This window comes from Mytilus edulis, unplaced genomic scaffold (assembly GCF_963676685.1).
Source record: "Mytilus edulis unplaced genomic scaffold, xbMytEdul2.2 SCAFFOLD_1819, whole genome shotgun sequence".
In the NCBI taxonomy this organism is placed as follows: Eukaryota; Metazoa; Mollusca; class Bivalvia; order Mytilida; family Mytilidae; genus Mytilus; species Mytilus edulis.
The window spans coordinates 1-20,301 of record NW_027267272.1 but is presented as its reverse complement, the minus strand read 5'-3'; the positions used below and the strand labels follow the sequence as shown (position 1 = coordinate 20,301).

At 31.5% G+C, this 20,301-nt stretch overlaps 4 protein-coding genes and 1 long non-coding RNA gene across 5 annotated transcripts; 3 read left to right on the top strand and 2 right to left on the bottom strand.

The window, feature by feature from the left end:
- The first annotated feature begins 1,026 nt into the window (after positions 1-1,026).
- Positions 1,027-7,397, top strand: LOC139505095 (uncharacterized). Its single transcript, XM_071294911.1, has 5 exons — positions 1,027-2,511; positions 3,370-3,515; positions 3,668-3,967; positions 6,644-6,799; positions 7,262-7,397. The coding sequence occupies exons 1-5, from the start codon at positions 2,247-2,249 to the stop codon at positions 7,277-7,279; spliced, it is 885 nt and encodes a 294-aa protein (XP_071151012.1). The 5' UTR covers positions 1,027-2,246; the 3' UTR covers positions 7,280-7,397.
- Positions 7,398-11,160: 3,763 nt separating this feature from the next.
- Positions 11,161-12,199, bottom strand: LOC139505094 (uncharacterized). Its single transcript, XR_011659538.1, has 4 exons — positions 12,116-12,199; positions 11,798-11,857; positions 11,483-11,548; positions 11,161-11,226 (listed from the first exon to the last, which is right to left on the bottom strand). It is a non-coding gene; the product is annotated as an uncharacterized lncRNA (long non-coding RNA).
- Positions 12,200-12,595: 396 nt separating this feature from the next.
- LOC139505092 (ATP-dependent DNA helicase RecQ-like) lies at positions 12,596-12,907 on the top strand. The gene has a single exon (XM_071294908.1). It carries the CDS (start codon positions 12,596-12,598, stop codon positions 12,905-12,907), a length of 312 nt encoding a protein of 103 aa, XP_071151009.1.
- Positions 12,908-14,062: 1,155 nt separating this feature from the next.
- Positions 14,063-14,771, top strand: LOC139505093 (putative ATP-dependent DNA helicase Q1). The gene has a single exon (XM_071294910.1). It carries the CDS (start codon positions 14,090-14,092, stop codon positions 14,744-14,746), a length of 657 nt encoding a protein of 218 aa, XP_071151011.1. The 5' UTR covers positions 14,063-14,089; the 3' UTR covers positions 14,747-14,771.
- Positions 14,772-15,947: 1,176 nt separating this feature from the next.
- Positions 15,948-19,568, bottom strand: LOC139505091 (uncharacterized). The gene is made up of 4 exons (XM_071294907.1): positions 19,277-19,568; positions 18,592-18,718; positions 18,033-18,163; positions 15,948-17,124 (listed from the first exon to the last, which is right to left on the bottom strand). Exons 1-4 carry the CDS (start codon positions 19,409-19,411, stop codon positions 15,955-15,957), a joined length of 1,563 nt encoding a protein of 520 aa, XP_071151008.1. The 5' UTR covers positions 19,412-19,568; the 3' UTR covers positions 15,948-15,954.
- Between the last annotated feature and the right edge of the window lie 733 nt (positions 19,569-20,301).

The window sequence follows — 20,301 nt, the reverse complement described above, 5'->3', positions numbered from 1 at the left end:
CACATTAGCATATATATCCACTTCTCCTAAACCAAAATGACACGTCTTTTGTGTCAAATATATGTTTAAAAGGGAGTTAATCGGAAACGAACCCTCTGTTTTTTTAAATGCGTATTTTATGTAATGGACACCTCAATCATATGTCTAGTATAATCTTCGTGATATTCTAATGAAGACAATTTGGATCGTTATGAATTTAAATATGAAAATACGAAGATGTGGTAATATTGCCAACCTGAACTAATGACACCAAAGGTAAAAATATAGGTTACCGTATATCCTTCAACAATGATCTAAAACCTATACCACATAGTCAGCTTCAAAAGGCCTCGAAATGACAAAGGCAAAACCTTTCAACCTTGATTCATGTACGATACAATGAATGAAATACAAGTATGATATACAGAAATAAACAACGTGACTGTAAAATACATAAAGTGAGAATGTATAATTAGTAAAGTTAAAAAAAAACTTTTAGTATGGCAGCTATCATTGACTTTGAACAGGCACATACAGAATGTTGCGGAATTTTACTTGTTGGCAGGTAATGAACCCTCGCCTTAATAATGAACAGTGGTGTAACAGCACAACACCTACATGTAAAAAAAAAATAAAATTCAGTTGAAATTATCTTATATTCATAGCCTGCAATAAATCAAGCAAGAGCTACTTATATCATCTTTTTAGTCTTTTTATGAATTTTTTTTTATCAAAAACTACCCCAAAAAATCAAGTTCTCAAAAAGCGAAATGATCAAAGCTAAAACAAATAACTGAACTATTTAATTTTAAAAGAATTTTAGAATTTGAACATTATAATGATTTCAAGTTTGAAAAAATTTCCAAATTTCAAAACATTTAAAAAATTGGGATAATCAAACATAAAAAAAAAAATATAGAATTGTTTGGTATTAGAAATGAACACATCCCAGTTTTACGTTGACATTTCTTTCGTTATTTTGACATCACACATCTAATTAAATTTTACGTGTTTAGTTAAAGTTCGTGTTATGCTATTTCATTTCTTTATCACACTACGGTACCCTGTAAATCTGATTTGTACATTATGTGTCTATCAATAAGTATAATAGGATTATTAAGTAATTTGTTTGAACCAGCATTAACAGTTGGTGGTGACTTTGCAACGTTCATCAAGTTGATTTTTTAAAAGGTGGTATTTCATGGTATTTGTGATCCTTCATTGAAATATTTATATAACATCTCGGTACTAGATACTATTAAATTTAAAGCTCTCGTTCCACAAAACGACCGCATGGATAATAAGTATCTATACTAAAAATTAAAACAATCTCGAGATCTAGAAATGGTGTTTTCAATATAAATGTCGGAAGCAATAGAGTTAATAAATTTGTAATCTTAATTGTATTTATGTTTCTAAAAGAAGATTCTGAATTTATTGTTTCCTTGCCCTTGAAGTTTGGTTCCAAATCAGTTCGTCAAATGATTTTCAGACACGATTTTTTTTAATTCAAAATATTCATGTGTATCACAGAGCATGAAATAGTGACTTATTCCAGTGGCTCACCCATGCCACTCATCACATAGTAAGTGGACCCCCTCCCCCCCCCCCCCCGAGAATCAAGAATTTTTGGTTCTGCATAATATTTGAGATCATGTGAATAATACATAGACGTTAATACATGCATATAATTAAGTGTTTTGAATGCAAATAGTATTATGTTCCATTGAATAATCTTCTTGTGCAAACAACTGTGTTTGTTGGTCATTTTATCAGATAAAAGGCAATCTGCTGCTTATCATAATCTTTTCTTTATACGTAAAATTGATGAATGTCTTATGACAAGTTTATGAAGCAGTTTTGTGAAGTATAATGTGACTTCTAATGTAACACGAACATGTATGATACAAGGGTCATGTGACTTAGGTACTGTGTTTCCTCAATGAGGTATACTTTCAAAATGGTGGTTCTTTATTACTCAAACTAAAATTAAAAAATTAAGATTACCATGGAAAATACTGTAAACGATTCAAGCATAACAGAAATTTCAAGTTTTGAAGTGTCTTATAATTCTAAAAATAGTGAAACCTTGGATGTTACTGAACACGAGTGTTCGATTGAAGAAAGATCGGTCTTTGTGCAATCTAGTGAACAAACTATGGCAAACAGTGTGGGTTCATTTCATAGAAGAAATTTTCAGGAGAGTGACTTAGAAACATCAAGTATTTGCGAAAACAGTACTGAAGAATTATCACTTATACAAGATAATGTGGAGAGAAGGCACATCCACAAGGTTTCCAGCAGTTTATGATTTTATTGATGATGAACCACCGCCACCCGTAAGAGCACCTGTTTTGTGCGAAGAAGATCTTTTTGAACGGAATTCGGATTCTAATAGTACAGATACTTTGTCCATCATTAGCTCAACACTGCCAACAAGTGGATCTTCCACACAGTCGGAACCTTTTGATTATTTGGAATATGAACATCCTAATTTAAAGAATAGTAAACCAGTTTCAAAGGGACGTAGAGGTTCGTTGCATTATTGATTAAAACCAATTTCTTGGTGTTATACGATTATATTACAAATACAGTTTGTTTTATTATCTTGTTCAATCGTTAAATAGTACGAGAAGTAACTTTTTTTCTGGTTTAACAACTGATTAACTAGATTCAAGTTATAAAAGAATCAATCCGGTATATCTATCAGTTTCAATAACAAACTATTTGATACGTCGTTATTACTTCTTGTATTTTATAAATAATTGACATAAATCTAAAATTAATTTTCAAATTCAAATTCAAATTGAAAGTTTTACTGCCATATAAACTTTACAGCATAACAACAACAAAAACAAATGAAGACAATAATTAAGTAACTCAATACATATATTAATGTAAAAGAAAAAATAGTTTATTTTGAATGTTTTAGTTAATAAAAACAATTCTTTTTATCTTTAAATTGTTTATGGAGTACAATTTTTTTATGAACCATTTCTACATTTTCCCCTTGCTGTCAATCCCTTAAATGTTTTTGTTAACGAATAACATGGGCTTTGCTCACAGTTGAAGGTCGAACGGTATAGTCCTACAGTTGTTAATTTCTGTGTCATTTGGTCTCTTGTGGAGAGTTGTCTCATTGACAATCATACCACCTCTTCCTTTTTATATTTAACGGCTGTATATTCTTCAAACACATGTAAGCATCATATAAAAAAAGAACAAACATGTGTAATATTTCAATTTATTATTGCCGGTTATAGATCACTAAAAGTATTTCATTCGCAACTAATGTTATACAAAAGTCAAATCAATTTTCAAAATAATAATGGTTTCTAGTATGAGTTCTTTAAAAAAAACTATAAACAAAGGTCCATTTTACCATTTCAGATAAAACCAACACAACGACTATGATAATGAAAAAAGTAGGTTCTTTGGCATTAAAGAAAGCTACGAAAAAGTGTGGATGCGAAAGAAAATGTACTTCTAAAAAATTCTATGAAAGAAAAGTTATAAAGAAATTGAGAACATTATATTGAACTCTAGACACGGAAGAAAGGGAGCAGTGGTTTTCTGGAAAATTTGAAGACTTTCAACCATCATCTGAAAGTAATGTAATCAAAGGTTTACTTTTCGTATAAATGTGGTTTGTCAACAAGCATGGTTACAAGGACATGGTATAACATAGAGTAGCTTTTACAGATACAGGACAAAATGGCAGAATAGTAGCCTAACAAGAAACTCGAAAGCGGGCCAGTCTTTCAGTGAACAAAAGCAAGCAGCTATCCATTGGTTGGGAGAATACATTGCTCAACGTGGAGAAAGGCCACCTCATCAACAAGAAGTCTGGTTGCCTTTTGGAATGCGGAAGACAGAAATCTATATAGCATATAGAAACGAACAGATAATGGATTTCAATAATTTTATGTCTACAACATCTTTTTACGCCATTTGGAGGAAGTTTTATAGTCATGTTAAAATCAGATCAGTAAGTTTTGTTTATGATACATTTTGATTGAGATTAATTAATTTTCATAATTTTATTCTAAAAAGCAGCCCATGCAGTCATTATAAGTACACGTATGTTTTTGAGAAATAAATGACACGAACAAAATTTATGAATAATCATGTACTTATACATGTTGTATATATCTTTATTCTCAACTGTCCATGTTTTTGACAAAATTCTTATAATTTTAATCATGTGTTCTTTTTTACGATGGAATAAGCTTTTATATGCAAAAGATCTTCCGAGAATAAGTCTTTAATTGTGTAGTTTGTCTCCGTACAATTTTTCCAAAAGACGAAAGTACAAACATTTCTAGCTTAGAGACAATATATGTCTATATAAATATAGAAACGTTTTTAGTGGTTAATTGTTTCTGTAATATTTTTAAACAGTGTGCATTTTATATTAAAAAAAAACACATTTATTTCAGACAAATCTTTTTACAAGGATGAGGCAATAAAAATTGATGCAAAACTCTTAAACAATGATAAAACACAACACTTTTCAAACCCTTTTAAAATAAAGGGCATGGACATTTTTACCTAGGAATAATAATGGCCCGAGAACACAGTTATTTCGTAGTGCATTTCTTTTAGACAATAAATTCAAATTAAAAAAATCGCACCTGCTCTTTCTCAAAAAGATTTTTACAGTGTAGTGTACTACCAGTGAGACAAATAATATCAAAATTATAGAAACTTCTACCAGCTCTAACTCAAAATATTGACAATTCTGTGTTAAGGGGGTGTAAAATTCAGTTTGACAGCTTCAGACGTGATAAAATTTGACCTTTTAGAACTGGACCAATTCACTACTTAACATAAAGATTCAGCACCAAAATTTGTTTGACATGTAATAACATAATAAACCCCTACTTAATATTTCATGCATTTAATAGCAAGAACTTCATTGGGAAAGTGTATCAAATAAAACATGCAAGTTATACACTGTTTACACTAGGGACTATATTCCTAATGACATGGACATGATTTTCTAGGAAAATTAGACTGGGAATATGAATTTTATTAAAAATCAAAATGCACATCTCTTAAATAATTATAGAACATTTGAAGTTCCATTGTTCATATGTAAATGATTTGATTCATAAATATTTTTATGATAAAAAAAGGACATGGACGTTTTTATCTAGGAATACGATGAACTTGAATTCCTAGGAAAATTATTATTTATAATTAGTCTGGGGACGTAAATTACTAGTCAGTTCTGTAACCATGGACTTTTTATACTAGTAATAATGCAGGGGTTGGAATTTTTTTGTATTATTATAAGTTGTAGTAATTTTAACAAAACAAAAGATCATCTGAATGTGTTATTTAGGCAGCAACCATTTGATTTTCTGGGGTGGGGGGGGTGGGGGGGGGGGGGGGGGGGCTATGTTTTTTTTCTGGACATATTTAACATATATAGAACAATCTATTTTTTTCGCGACAAGTCGAAAACAATTTTTTCCTTTCAATTTTATCATTACATATAGTGGCAGCTGAGGGTGAAACAAACAATTTTTTTTTCTCAGAATCAAAAACAAATTATTTGTTTTCTCCAAAAACTGGAAACAAACTTTTTTTTTCCAAAAAAAACCATAGCCCCCCCCCCCCCCCCCCCCCCCCAGAAAATCAAATGGTTGCTGCCTTATATACTCATAGTTATTGTAGTATCTATAATACTAAAATTACGAGGTCCAATTTGTCAGCCGTCATCACGTAAAAACGACGAATCAAAGAATTCAAATTTATATATAACTAATATAGTACAAAGGTGTAGATTAAAAATTACACCACTCCAGGCCCTTTTGTTTTCCACGTAATTAATATTGCCAATAATTAAGAAGTTCCGGGTCGAGTCCGATACCGATATCAATAGTATATTCACCTGTTACCTTTTACCTTATCTGTATCTGCATCTGACAGGCGCACCAACAAACGGTGTATTCAGGATTAATATGCTATATACACGGGTCAAAATCACAGGGTTGACACTACTAAATTGTCAAATTGTTACCTATTGTAGTATTTTAATCAAGAAGACTTTCTAAGATAACAATACGAATACTAAAAATCTGGACTAAAATAAGGCGTATAGGTACAGTTTTCAATTTGTTAGTGGGCATGACGTAAAACAGCGAATCAAAGAATTCAACTTTATTTATAACTAATATAGGACAATGCTGTTGATTAAAAAACACTCCATTCCAGGACCTTTTGTTTTCCAAATAATTAATATTACCAATAATTGATAAGTTCCTGTTCGACGGGTTCAAACAGAAAGATTTGAAAGCAGAGAAAACTGTGTATCTTATAATCGGCATGACTTTATCAGATGACAATACTAATACTAAAATAATGCTTGCGCATAGTTTATTTACCGTTATATACTTTAATTCAGTCACGGACCCGCGATATCACGGGTGTGTTCTAGTATATTATAAAATCACGACATTAAAGGACAGGATATCAAAATAAGACAAAATTGTATGTTATTTTATGATGATTTTTCAACAAAGATATTTTTTTAAAACTCGTCATGGTAAAAAATGATTGAAGGAAAACAATCATGTATTGTATTTTTATATTTGAGCTGAATTTGAATTGTCTTAGGTCAGATAGAAAAGCATGTAAACATGTTTTTATTTTGCAGGACCTTGCTTCAACCATTCCAATGAAAACACACGTAACTGGTGCCATTAACCATGGCACACATCAAAAATTTGTTTTCACTGTTATTTATCAGTATAAACATGATTCCAATCTGACGTTGAACATCTTGATGAAGTTATTGTGGGAGGCTTCAAAGGTAAATATTAATTTGTAACAGATGTTGACATACACTAAGTTTATTTGTGGATTGTAATTGACACAGTTTCCATCAGAATAACACGTAAATCTGTATGTATAGTGAGGCATTCTTAATGTCCAGTGGCAATTATTACGTGCATACTGAGGGCGAGAAAATCTTTAAAAAATATACAATAGGTATATGCTATATGAGTAAGCACGACATGTATAGTTCGGAAAATTTAAAGCAACTCTAGAAAACTATAGTAGATAGACCAGAAAGTTTACCTTTCAACAGACCTCTGAAAGAGTGGTTTATTCAAATTGATATATACAGATAAAGATTCAATTTAAGACAGTTTTTCTGTGAAGCAGTTTTCAGTTTCTCAGACAGTATTATACAATGCAAGTCATTGCAGGACGCAACATCTGCAAATATTTTGATAACATTTTGTCCAAAAAATAACATTTATTTTTTCAGATTATTGTCAATAATTGAGGGTGAGGGCACGTACACACGATCTAAAGGAATCAGTATTTGGTGGACCTTTTAATCCAGATATGGAAATCAGTCTTGAGGAACTTTATTATCCATCTTCGAACATATGTGTTTTTAAACTTTTTTTTATTCATAAAACATTGCAGAAAATATTATTGAAAACACATCTTAAAAGTAGAATATCAAAATCTGGCATCAATCGTACTTGGATTGACGGCAGAGATCGACGATTACTATCGGCAATTATTTCTAACGTGCAGTTGTCAAACAGATACAATATTGTATAATGATGTATAATATTTTATTTCTCTTCTCTTCGTTAGGTTTGTTTTTGTTTTTATCATGTTATTTGATAGGTCTCCGTTAAATTATACACACTAATTCTATCAGATTAACTTATTAATATCAAAGCAAACATGATTAAAAGTTTATACATTGTAATGTTTACACACAAAATACAAGATATAATATTTAATCTTTATTTCAAAATAGCGTTCATAATGATCAAGCAATAAAATATGTACTTATATACAACAATGAATTTATTTGTTTTTTTCCTAATATTTTGCATGCATAAAACGTGGAATCATACAGAATAAAGGTTAAATATTGGAGCGTGTGGCATAGTTGATCTAGTTATAATATATTTGAGACATAAAAAATGTGGTGCATACTGAATAACGCGCGTTATTTCTTATAATTTCCATTTTAAACCGTAGAAAACCATGAAAAAACGTTGATGACGTCACGGGCACATGACTAAATTATGTTTATGAGTTCATAACAAAATAACGTCAGCCAATCAGATGACGCTTTACACCCAAAATTAAATTATTCCTTATTGGAGATGATGATCACTAAACGGGGACTCTATTAAAAAAGTTGAAAATCCAAGACACTAAAATAGCGATCTTGTCTAAAGTTGTATTATTCTCAATTAATAAGGTAGTACTTTTACACGCATCAATGCTCGACTCTTTTTGAATGATGTTCAAAGAATCGAAATAGAACTCTCTCCAGTCAATGTTTACATAATAATATATATTCTATTGTTTTGATAGTCATTGAGACCCTTTTAACCGGAGCAACACGACAGGTGCCACATGTGGAATAAATCTGCTTATCCTTCCGGAGCACCTGAGATACCTCCTGTTTTTGATGGGGTTCATGTTACTTAGTATATAAAAATTATGAACTTCATTTATATTCTTGTTTTTACCACATAGAAAGAAGCAATACATTTGAATGTGTTGCTGTCCGTCTCACGCCGTTACATTTTGGTTGCATTTTTTCTCGGGAACTTTACTCAATCCATCATGATGCTATACGCTGTCATGCTTTAAAAGATTTAATGTTCAAAGTTCAACTTTTGCGACTTTTTAGTGTACTCCATTCGTATCTATGGACCGAAGGCAGCAATAAATATCTCGGATAGTCTTATATTAGTCCTTATTTTTTTCAAAATCTTTCCATGGTTTTTTTTAAAACGTAAAATAGATAAAATAATATCGATACTCTCATAATACCCAAGGTAGAAACATGTTTAAAAAGAGTATCGATACTCTCATCATACTCAAAGTAGGAACACGTGTTAAAAGAGTATCGATACTCTAATCATACTATGTGTTAAAAGAGTATCGATACTCTGAATATGCTCATGGTAGAAACCTTTTAAAAGCGTATGGATATCCAAAGTAGAAAGCTGTTTAAAAGAGTATCGATACTCTCGAGGTAAATACCATTTTTCAAAGAGTATCGATACTCTCAATATACTTATGGTATAAAACCTATTTCAAAGAGTATCGATACTCTCAATATATTCATGGTATAAAACGATACTCTCAATATATTCATGGTATAAAACCTATTTCAAAGAGTATCGATACTCTCGAGGTGGATAACTGTTTAAAAGAGTATCGATACTCTCAAAGTAGAAAATATTTTAAAAGCATATTGATTCTCTCAAGTTAGAAATATATTTCCAAAAGTATCAATACTCTAATTATGCTCATTGTAGAAACCTGTTTTGAAGAATTTCGAATCTCTTAAATTAGAAAACAGTTACAAAGAGTATCGATACTCTGTCTAGATGCTAAAAAATGGTTCTAGAAAAATAATCACAGGAGTTTTCTAACGTTGGAGGTAGGTAACGCTTTTTCGAGTATTGCTATTTTTGAAAAATGTAAGCAGTATTGATACTCTTTAGTAAAAAGAGCTATAACTAGAGTAGTAGTACTTTGTGGTATTATACATGGTACTTATAGTACTAGGCCGTGCTCTTGAAGTCAAGAAATAAAAGAACACCATACAACAAAGAGTGTCAATACTCTTTAGATTAGACTGTTATAGAAGTAAACATACTATTTAAGGTGGAAAAAAATCTGTTTTATACAAATTGAAGTAACTATCTTTGAGTATCAAAACTCTCTTCCAAATAAAATGAGAAGAATCTAACGAATTCATGATTATTTTTGTATTTAATGTCCTTATTGTACAAATTAATGTACATATTCTTCATGTAAAAAGTTAATATCAAAACCGGGCAAAAATGGGAATTATTTATTTTCCCTTTTTTATTTTTAACGTGTTAATAACAAATTAAGTTTTAGGACATATTAAGTTTTAGGACATATTAAGTGTTACTGGTAAAGGACTGGACTTACTCTTTAAATGCATACAGAAAACAAAGTCGGATAGATGTATTCAAAGAAGGTGTATGATCATGTTTTGTTTTGTTAACAACAAGGCAGTTTAAGTTCGTAACCGTTAAAGAAATCGACAAATTTATTTTCACAAATGGTTCGTTAAATCTTCAAAATGTTTTTATCAAATTTTAGTGGAAACGATAACGAGACTCTATATGACAGTTATTTCCCCTTTAGTATTTGACATGAGTGGTATATACACCCATGAAGCGTAAGTGATCGAGATCTGGGTCAGTAGGCTTAATGAATTTTCCATAGGCGTTAATGTTAACATTTTCTTCTGTAGCTCAGTCCATATTGTAAACTTGGATATGTATGATAGCTCGTTTCGAAGCTGAGACATTTTCACATGTGTGGTTAAATTTTCAGGGTACGAAGTTTGATTCATTTTTCTGTAAATTACCACATCCCGAAAATCATTTTGTGATGCGGTTCCTCGCGGTATAAAGTCCCTTTTTTCAAACAATAAGTTCTTTGAAAATTAATATTTTTTATACATTTAATAACTCCATAGTTTTTTACAAATTTATTCTATGGTCCTCTACTTTCATAATCAACACAGCTGGTGCATTATGGATTCGATCCATCTAGGGTACTTTGATTTGGGGTCATTGGTCCACCTAAAGAATAATGGGTGTCAAGGTCAAATGACAAGGTCATTTTCTAAATTTTGGACCTTGCTTTCATGTGTGTGCATCTTATTTTCTACAAAAAGTAATAGTAATTACTGGTAATTGGGAATCCTTGTACAATGTATTCATATGGATATTTTATTTAATTGTACAATTTAAATGAATTTAATTTTAATGTTTCATCCCCCATTTTTTATGTAAAATTCCTCCAGCATTTCCCTTAAGACTTCATCCTAAACCGCCTCCTAATTAACCTCCCAAACTAACTCCTCCTGTATGCATATAACTATGTTTAAAAATATGAGATTTGGATGTGTCTTAAGATATTTGTTCATGTGAAATATATTTCTTATTTTGTTGATCGTTAGTTTTTATTATAAAATTCTTCTCGCACAGATGCAACTATTTGTTTAAAAGTCATGATGAAGGTCTCGTGTTGCTCAGACATATGCATTGTGTTAAGTATGTTGGTGGCCTTCGGCCTTATGCTCTTTGGTCGGGTTGTTGTCTCTTTGACACATTCCCCATTTCTATTATCAATTGTACGATTCAAATATTATTTAAATAAACATACCTTGAACACCAGCTTAAATTCTTGTTCCACAAACAGCTTCAAATAGAAATTTTCAAATATCATTCTTACAATGTCAATCATTTTTCATTAAATCTATAGAGATTTTATGAAGATTTAATTATTTTTCTAACAATTTTATTATGTTACCAATAGAAATATAACATTTCAAACATAATTCTAATAGGGCAAACCTGTTATCATTGCATTTATAAAGATTGAACTATTATTGTAACAATTTTAAAATGTTATTACAAGAAACATTACGATTCAAATATCATTTTAATATTCATACTTTGAGCACGTAAATCGGCTGCGGCACAGGCAGGGGTAACTGCCAACGCATTTGGAAGACAAACACCTTCAAAGAGAAAATTTTAAAATATCAGTCTTACAATATCAAACATTTTGTCATTAAATCTATGAGGATTAAACTAATGTTCACACAATTTCGAAATGTTATCATTATAAAAATATTAAATTTCAAAAATAATTCTAGTAGAGTGAAAGTTTTAGCATTGACGTTATTAAGATTGAACTATTATTGTACCAATTTTAAAATGTTATTAAAACAAATATTACGATTTAGATATCATTTTACTAATCATACTTTGAGCAGCGGTAGCGGCTGCGACACAGGCTGCAGCTAAAGTTCTTCTTCTATCATTTCCTTGAAATAGAAAAATGCCATTAATTTTTTCACAATGACAAAAAAATTTCACTAAACTGTAAAGATTGTATCAAGATTGAACTCTTATTTTAGCAATTTCAAAATGTTACCATTTGAAAAAAATATAATATTTCTAACAAAACTCTAATTGGGCAAATAAATTGCCATCAAAATAATACAGATTGAACAATTATTCTAACAATTTAAAATGTTAACACTACAAATATTATTATATGAATATCATTTTAATAAACATACTAAGGAAGGCGGCAGCAGCTGCGGCAGGGGTTTGCGGCAGGGTTTGCGACAGGGGTTACTGTTGGCCAACGGGTTCCTCGATAATATCTTCTTCCACCCCAACCTTGAAATATAATAATTCAAATATCATTATTTCAATGTCAAATATTTTTCTATTTAAATTATTAAGATTGTATTAAGATTAAATTATCATTATAACAATTTTAAAATTTCACCAATACAAGTATAATGAGCCAAATGTAATTCTAACGAGCAAACATTTTAGAAAAGTTTCAAAATGTTACCATTACAATATATTGATTCATGCCTAATTTTCATCAATCTCATTAAAATCCGATGTTCTGATACGCTACCCTCCACTAACATCTGAACCAACTCGATATTGGGTCATGTCCCGACGACCTTTTTGATATGCATTCTAATTAAAATATCGACCAATCAAAATCGTTGTAATGTAAGATCCTCGGCAGCGAAAGCAAAATGGCGGAACAGAAGTTAGAACAAGCGATTGGCAAAGTATTATTAAATTTCAACATAGATACACTGAAATTGGAACAAAGAAAGATGCTGGATGCATTACTGTCAAGTAAAGATTGCATTGGAGTGTTACCAACGGGTTACGGGAAGTCTCTACCATATCAGATGCTAGTATCAATCAAGCGGGAATTGGGTATTGACGATGCCAAAGTGGTTGTATGCAGTCCTTTGGTTGCACTAATGCAGGATCAAACCCAACGTTTGAGGAATATTCCTGGCATCAAAGCAGAATACACAGGTGCATATACACATTAAGCTGCAGTAGACCATTATAAAACTTCTATAACAAATTCACGATGTGAAAAGGGGGGTCTTAAATTTATGATACAACTTTATTTTGATTCAGTATGGCATAAAACATACAAACATAAGCTCTTGTGAGCCTTTTACTGACTATAGAATATAAAAACGTATAGAAAAAAATAAAACAAAGTAAATGTACCCACTTCAAAAATAATTTATTGTGTCATGACCAAACACAATACCTTTAAAGAAGGATAATCAAGCCATTGGAACAACTAGAGACACTGACCCTATAAAAAAAATGGTATGCACTTGGGCATGTTGGGTACTCTGGCAGTCTTTGAAAAGTGAGCCAAGTTCCTTCTAACTAGACAACTACAATTGAAAATTCTTTGCAAATTAAATAGGTCACAATCTGAACAGCAGACTGTTGAGACAGATTGCTCTTTACCTAATAAAATTAGAAGATATGATATGTTTGCCAATGAGAACTCTGCAAAAGAGACCAAATACACAGAAATTAACAATTACAGAGTACAGTCTTCAACAATGAGCATAATCCATACTGAATCATCATTTTCCGTGTTCATTTATAGATTAAAAGGTGATCACCCATGTGTGTAATTGTACTTGCATCTTTGATATATTGATATTTAACATGCCGTGTTGAAGGCGGTACATTGACCTATAATGCTTTACATTTACATTTATAAATTGTTATTTGGATGGAGAGTTGTCTGATTGACACGCATACCACATCTTCCTATATCTATTAATAGGAAAAATAAACAATACATGTACAGGAAAAATAAAATAATAGCTTGTATACATGTTTATAATACCAGAATATATTATTAGTCTATTTTAGATTTGCAAAAAATTCATATACTGTGAAAGTACTTTAATTCGTGGTTTGAGGAATATTAAAATGTTCGTGGGTTTTTAAATTCGTGGATTTTAGTTTTCTAAAAAAAATAAATTAAATAAAAGCCTTTTAAGAAACAAAGGTTATAAATGGTCTGGATTGAGGAAATTGTAAAGTAAACATTCAATTTGACCGGTGTAAATCGTAGTGATAACACTAATTAACCCATGATAAAGTGATTAACCGGTTAAAGACCATCGAAGGTGTTAATTAGGCCATAAACATGTCACCTAGTTGATGGACTCTGTGACAAAGCTTTACCCAAAACAATGATATATTGTACATCAATCAAGGATGCAGCTAACATTTATGCATATATATCAACGGAAATTCCAAATTGTAAAGAAGTCCAGATGTTCCATTCTGAAACTTCGCCTGACAGTAAAAAAAGAATAATGGAATGTTTAAAAGATCCAACAAGTAGTATTAAAGTTGTGATAGCAACAAGCGCCTTAGGAATGGGTATAGATATGATTGGCTTTTCCAATGTCATAATTTATGGTGCACCAAAAACTATAGTAGATCTTATTCAAGAAATTGGTCGTGTAGGGCGTGATGGAAAAGAGGCAGTTGCACTTCTTCTTCATAATTCCTACCATTTGAGAGATGTTGAGACTGAGGTTAAAGATCTATTTAAGGCAACTGAATGTCGCAGAATTTCATTATTGGCACCTTTTATGTCAAAAACAGAACTTGAAGAAGAGAAAAAAACTACAGGTTTACATTCCTGTTGTGACTTGTGTGCTTCTAAATGTCTATGTGGGTCATGCAAGACAACAGAATTAGAAAAGCTTTTCAAGATGATCGCTAGTAGTAGTGAAGACCCTTGTGATACCTCCTCTGATGAAGACACTGAATCTTATGATTTGTTTGACTATTTAGACAGTGTAGACTTATCACTAATAATGGATCTAGATTTAGATTAGAATGAATAAAACCTTGTAACTTGAACTATATTTATTTTTAAAATGTTACATTAATCACCAAAATTTTAAACCAGTATGTGATTGTACATGATCATGAACATATACAGAGATAGATAGTAAACACCTTATAACCTCACCCTTCTACACAAAGGCTGTGGCATAAAATAGAAAATTATTATTCATCAATAATCACTTTCATGTACCATGCTTACAGAGCATAAAAAAACCACACAATGACAAACAATGAAACCAGACTCGGGTGCAAACTCATGTATTCCAAAAAGGCAAGCAATTCCTGCTTTTAGCAAGACACTGTGTTCAACGTTGTTAATAAATTTAAACATATTTATTTATAGTGGATTGGGAAACAAGTTTTGCAACTTATATTAATCCCAAAAAATTACTCTTGAAAAAACCAGGTATTCAATGACCTAGTTTTTATGGTTCATTGGTCAGTTTTGGTTTTGGACTATTTCTCAGATACTACATGTACATGTATAAGTGTTCAGTCCATTATATTTGGTGTATGGAATTATATTTGGTGTATGGAATGTCTGTAAGGTGTATATGTGTGTCTGGCAGTTATCATCTGACCTAAACCTCTTTGTTCATTGTTCAATTTTTTTTTTTCTTTTTTGGCCTGTTTTTCATGATCAGATACAATAAAGAATCTACTTGGTGAACTTTTTTTAATTTATGGAATGATTGTAAGGTATATGTATTTCCTACAATTTCTTTTCTGAATTCTGACAAGAGATTGTTAAGTGATTTTCCTGTAGGGTGACCTGGGTCCTATAATGAACTATGTCTCACCATGGCGACCATATTGGATGAAATTTCAAAAAACCAAAATGACACAGAAATTAACAACTATATGTCACTGTATTGCCTTCAACAATGAGCAAAGCCCATACAGCATAGTCATATAATATAACAGTAAAACAATGATAGTCCACTTTCTTCAAGATATTCTTATGCATGTACAGAAATCACATTTAATTAGTCTTGCCATAGATTTTTAAAGGTTCGCAAAAGTAACTAGAAACCAAACATAATTTCTGAATTTACTACATTTGCTCAAATATATATTTTAAACTTTTATGACATTGTGACTTGGATGGAGAGTTATCTCATTGGCACTCATACCACATCTTCTTATTTATATAAATATATACATTTTCTGAGATATGAAACTGAAGCATTTAACATTAAATGTGTTTATTTCTAAGACGATGAAATGCAACTATTGGTTTGTGTCTTTGAACAAGAGTACCAAAACTGTTAAAGCAATCATCAAATATATCTTTGTTTACTATTACAGCCTTGCATTTGAGTTTTCTGTCCTCTACACAACTGAATGCCTTCATATCAATAAGTTCATTTACTATTTTTTTCACATCTTCAGCATATGAGGGAAGATGATGAAATCCCTTTCGAACAGACACGTTACAGAATGAATCGAAATGTTGCACAAAATTTATGATGTTTGGAAATTCTTTGGAGTGGAGGATTATACTTTCTTTAGTCTGAAAACCAGAGCTGGCATTTTTGGTATATCTGTTTAATAATTCCACATACTCATCTAGTGCCATATTATTATTTTTTCCTCCCTGTAGATTAATACACCTATTTGCAATAAATCGCTCTTGCTGATCGCTTTTCAAAATTCCCTCTTTTAAAGCGATTAAATGGATTGAACCAATAGCATATTTGGTTTTATGTGTTTTCACATATATTGGTAATTCATATTTTGCAGAACGAACACTGCGTTTACCGTCAGCCATATCAACTGCTGAATCCAAATTCTTGTGAAGCAATGTCAGTTTAAAAAGAAGACGACAGTAGTGTCCAACTTCATCACTTACTTTAGTATTAGCACTTTTTATAGGCGGAGGTTTTGCATTATGAACACTTTCCTCATGAGCTTTAAGAGAACCAACATATGCATATGTTTTTTCACAATAATGACATTTTACTCTGCCGTCGCCTTCATGTATGTTGGAAAGGTAATAGTTCTCAGGATGAGTGTCATCTGTTAATATTTCTCTCAACTCTTTCATTATGTCATTGTCAGACTCAAAGAAATTTGTCTCTAAAATGTCCTTGCATATATTATTAAGCCAGTTGATTTTTTCATCTGATGAAAAATTTGAAAAACCATCTGGTAATGGTATTTGGTCATCAAGGCCTTTGTCAAATTTTTGAAGAAATAAAACACAACTCATAGCATCCAAAATTGTATAATATAAGAGTCTGTATGGTCGGTATGCATTACGGACTTCACCCTTCACATTCCTGGCATTAAGGAGATTCCTGAAATAGTGTGCAGTCCCTCTGTCTCCAGCTGAGTCTATGTTGTATGTAAGCCTGCAGATTGCCTACAAGTAAACTTATTCATTTATAAAAATGTCACTGATTATTTATTTACTGATTTTTAATGAGATCACTAATTTGAGTGAAAAGCTTTGTAGAACCAAGATACAACCAAAACATGTCGACACAATTTTTACTTGAACTTGTACACCAATTACGCCTTTTTGGCACCTATTACGGTAATTCTTTTCATCATATAAAAACAATATAAATAGAAGATATAATGTCAAATACAATCTGTTATTTGAGCACCTACCAGTAAGCAATATTGTTTTTATAATACTGCTTAATTAATCTAATATTACGTGCACTAATTTCAAAAATGAGGAGATAATATTTTTTTTTTAAGTGGATTTACTTTACTACATTGGCTAGAGGAATAGGGGGAGGGTTGAGATCTCATAAACATGTTTAATCCCGCCACAATTTTGCGCCTGTCCCAAGTCTGGAGCCTCTGGCCTTTGTTACTCTTGTATATGATTTTTAATTTTAGTTTCTTGTGTATAATTTGGAGTTAAGTATGACTTCCATTATCACTGAACTAGTATACATATTTTTTAAGGGGCCAGCTGAAGGACACCTCCAGGTGCGGGCTACATTGAAGACCCATTGGGGGCCTTCGGCTGTTGTCTGCTCTATGGTCTGGTTGTTGTCGCTTTGACACATTCCCCATTTTCTTTCTTAATTTTATTTCCCCCAAAATACTATGAAATATCATATTTTGAATTTTATCTGGTATTTATCTGTCCTATATTTAAGTTGTGATGCATTGATAATAGAATTTGTCACAATTGACAAATGGATGAAGCAGCTGTAACAGATCACTCTAACCTTTGGTTCAAATGATCTAATAGTTTTGTTTTTGGCTATAAATAGAAACATTGTTGTTATTATATAGCGTAGTTTAAATTACCTCTAAAAAATTCATGAGGCGATGAAAATCTTCTATTTTGGAAATGAAGCCTTCAAGTCGCGATGTTTTTGTTTCTTCATTTAACATTGCTTGTTGGGCGCATTGGATTCGTTCATCTGTCAACCTATCTCCTGTAAAGTATGCAATTAATAATAATATAGTTAGTACATGTATAAAACTACAATGTTCAAAGCGGTTCACTTGTACAAATATCTAATTATGATTATATATGTAATGGTTTGTTTATTTAGTACTTTACAAATTAAAAGTGTTGACCAAATTACAAAATATGCACCTTTATGCAAGATTAGATTATTCTACAGTATATCCATTATAAAACAGTACCGAAAGTGTTTATAAATACCTGGCCTCCCTTAGTTGCTAAATGGTCATAGTAGTCGAAATACTGAATCATTAGCTTGTCAACACAAAGGAATCGCCAATAGTGCTGAAAGTGGTGTGGCTGACTTTGTGGTATGGGTTATGCTCATTGTTGCAGGCCATACAAAGACAATTTTTTAAAATCTTAAAATCAAAATAAAGACAATATGTTCATTACCCCCAAAAAAGACAGGTTCAACTATTTCCTCATCATGGTATGGTACATATTTTGTCTGCAGATCTCTAAGAAGGTGTATTACCTCAGCTGTTTTTGTCTCATTGGTGTCAAATAATCCAAGTGGATACTACAAAATAAAACTAAAATTAAAAGAATGTAAAACAACGTTTTGCATACCATGTATATTTAAACATGTTTAATTACATGTAGTTTTAGTTGTTTTTTGTACAAAAAGCTCTTGACCGTTTAAACTGATTAAGATTTAAGGTCTTAAAATATTACATGGTACTCTGAGTGAACATTCTGAATAGATACCATATGTGTATCCAGGTATGGAACCTTGTGGTACAATTTCAGAGAGATCCATACACTTATAAGTTTTTATCAGGAAACTAGACAAATACACATTTTGGTCCCATTCTGGCCATAAATTCCTAAAAGGTTGGGACCATAGCCCCCCAAATCAATCCAAAACATTTGTTTTGTGGTATTGAACCATGTGGTTAAATTTCTTAGAGATCCATTTGCTTATAAACACTGAAGTCAATGTTCAGAAACCAAATGTTTTCATAAACATATATTTGTGACTAATGAATGACGTTGATTTTTCAATCATTCTGAAAAAAAATACATGCAAGGCTGTACATTTTTTTTACATTATCTCAGATTTCATGAAAGTATTTACCTGTTTTGTTTTCATTCCTGCCTGTGCACTATAATCATGTGTCTTATGTTTAGGGTAAACTTTGTAGAACTCTTTTTTCATTTGAGGAATGTTAATGATAATGGAGGTAGCGAAAATAAACACAAGTTCATCCATCAAGATTTGCTGTTCCTCAACTGATGGCAGAAATTTCTCTATATCAAGATCAGGCTCTACATCATTTCCTGCATGTCCTGTTTGAGTGGGAATTACCCTGTCAACAACAGCCACAACATTAAATAAATGTAGGGAAAGTGTCTTCTGCTGTGATGTTCTACAACAGAAAAAAAAACAAAACATAAAGTCATGTACATGTAGACAGATAGTATTCATTTAGACAAATGTTAGATGGACAATTCTATTTAAATTCTAAATTGTGATATTTTGATTATTTTTTCATATATAATACGACAACATGCAGACTGTCACCACTTACTGGGTAATAGTACATGTAGATGCAGTTAATAAATTTTAATTCAGGCAAAAAAAACCAGTCTTCTTTCCTGCTATATACATGTACATGTAGCAATACAAAATTAGGGTGCATATACATGATATATATGTAAACCTAAAGTTTATAAATTTGTCTCACAAGTTTTCTTCATTTGTATTAACATGATTAAGTCAGTGAGATGCCATGCAGCCTATTATCATCATATAGGCTTTTTTAGAGGGATTTGAATAAGAAAAGTTAGCAATACTTGTTTTCTAACGTCAGATGGTCACTATTTATAAGGTTAATTGTAAGATTAAGACAATGGAAGGAGGTGCTTTGGAAACCAACAAATCTTGGTTGCAAACTGTTAAGTTGACCGTTTCATTTTTTACAGTTCATAAGTGAACGTTATGATAGGCAATAAAATAATATGGTATGGTGTGTAGCAGGAAACAATTACAGTCCATGCCAGACTATATTTTATTTTGACAGTACCTAAATGCAGGAAGGATGTTCCTGTCCCAATTGTCACCAACCAACTGATACTTTACATTTTCTCCTCTTGCCCATC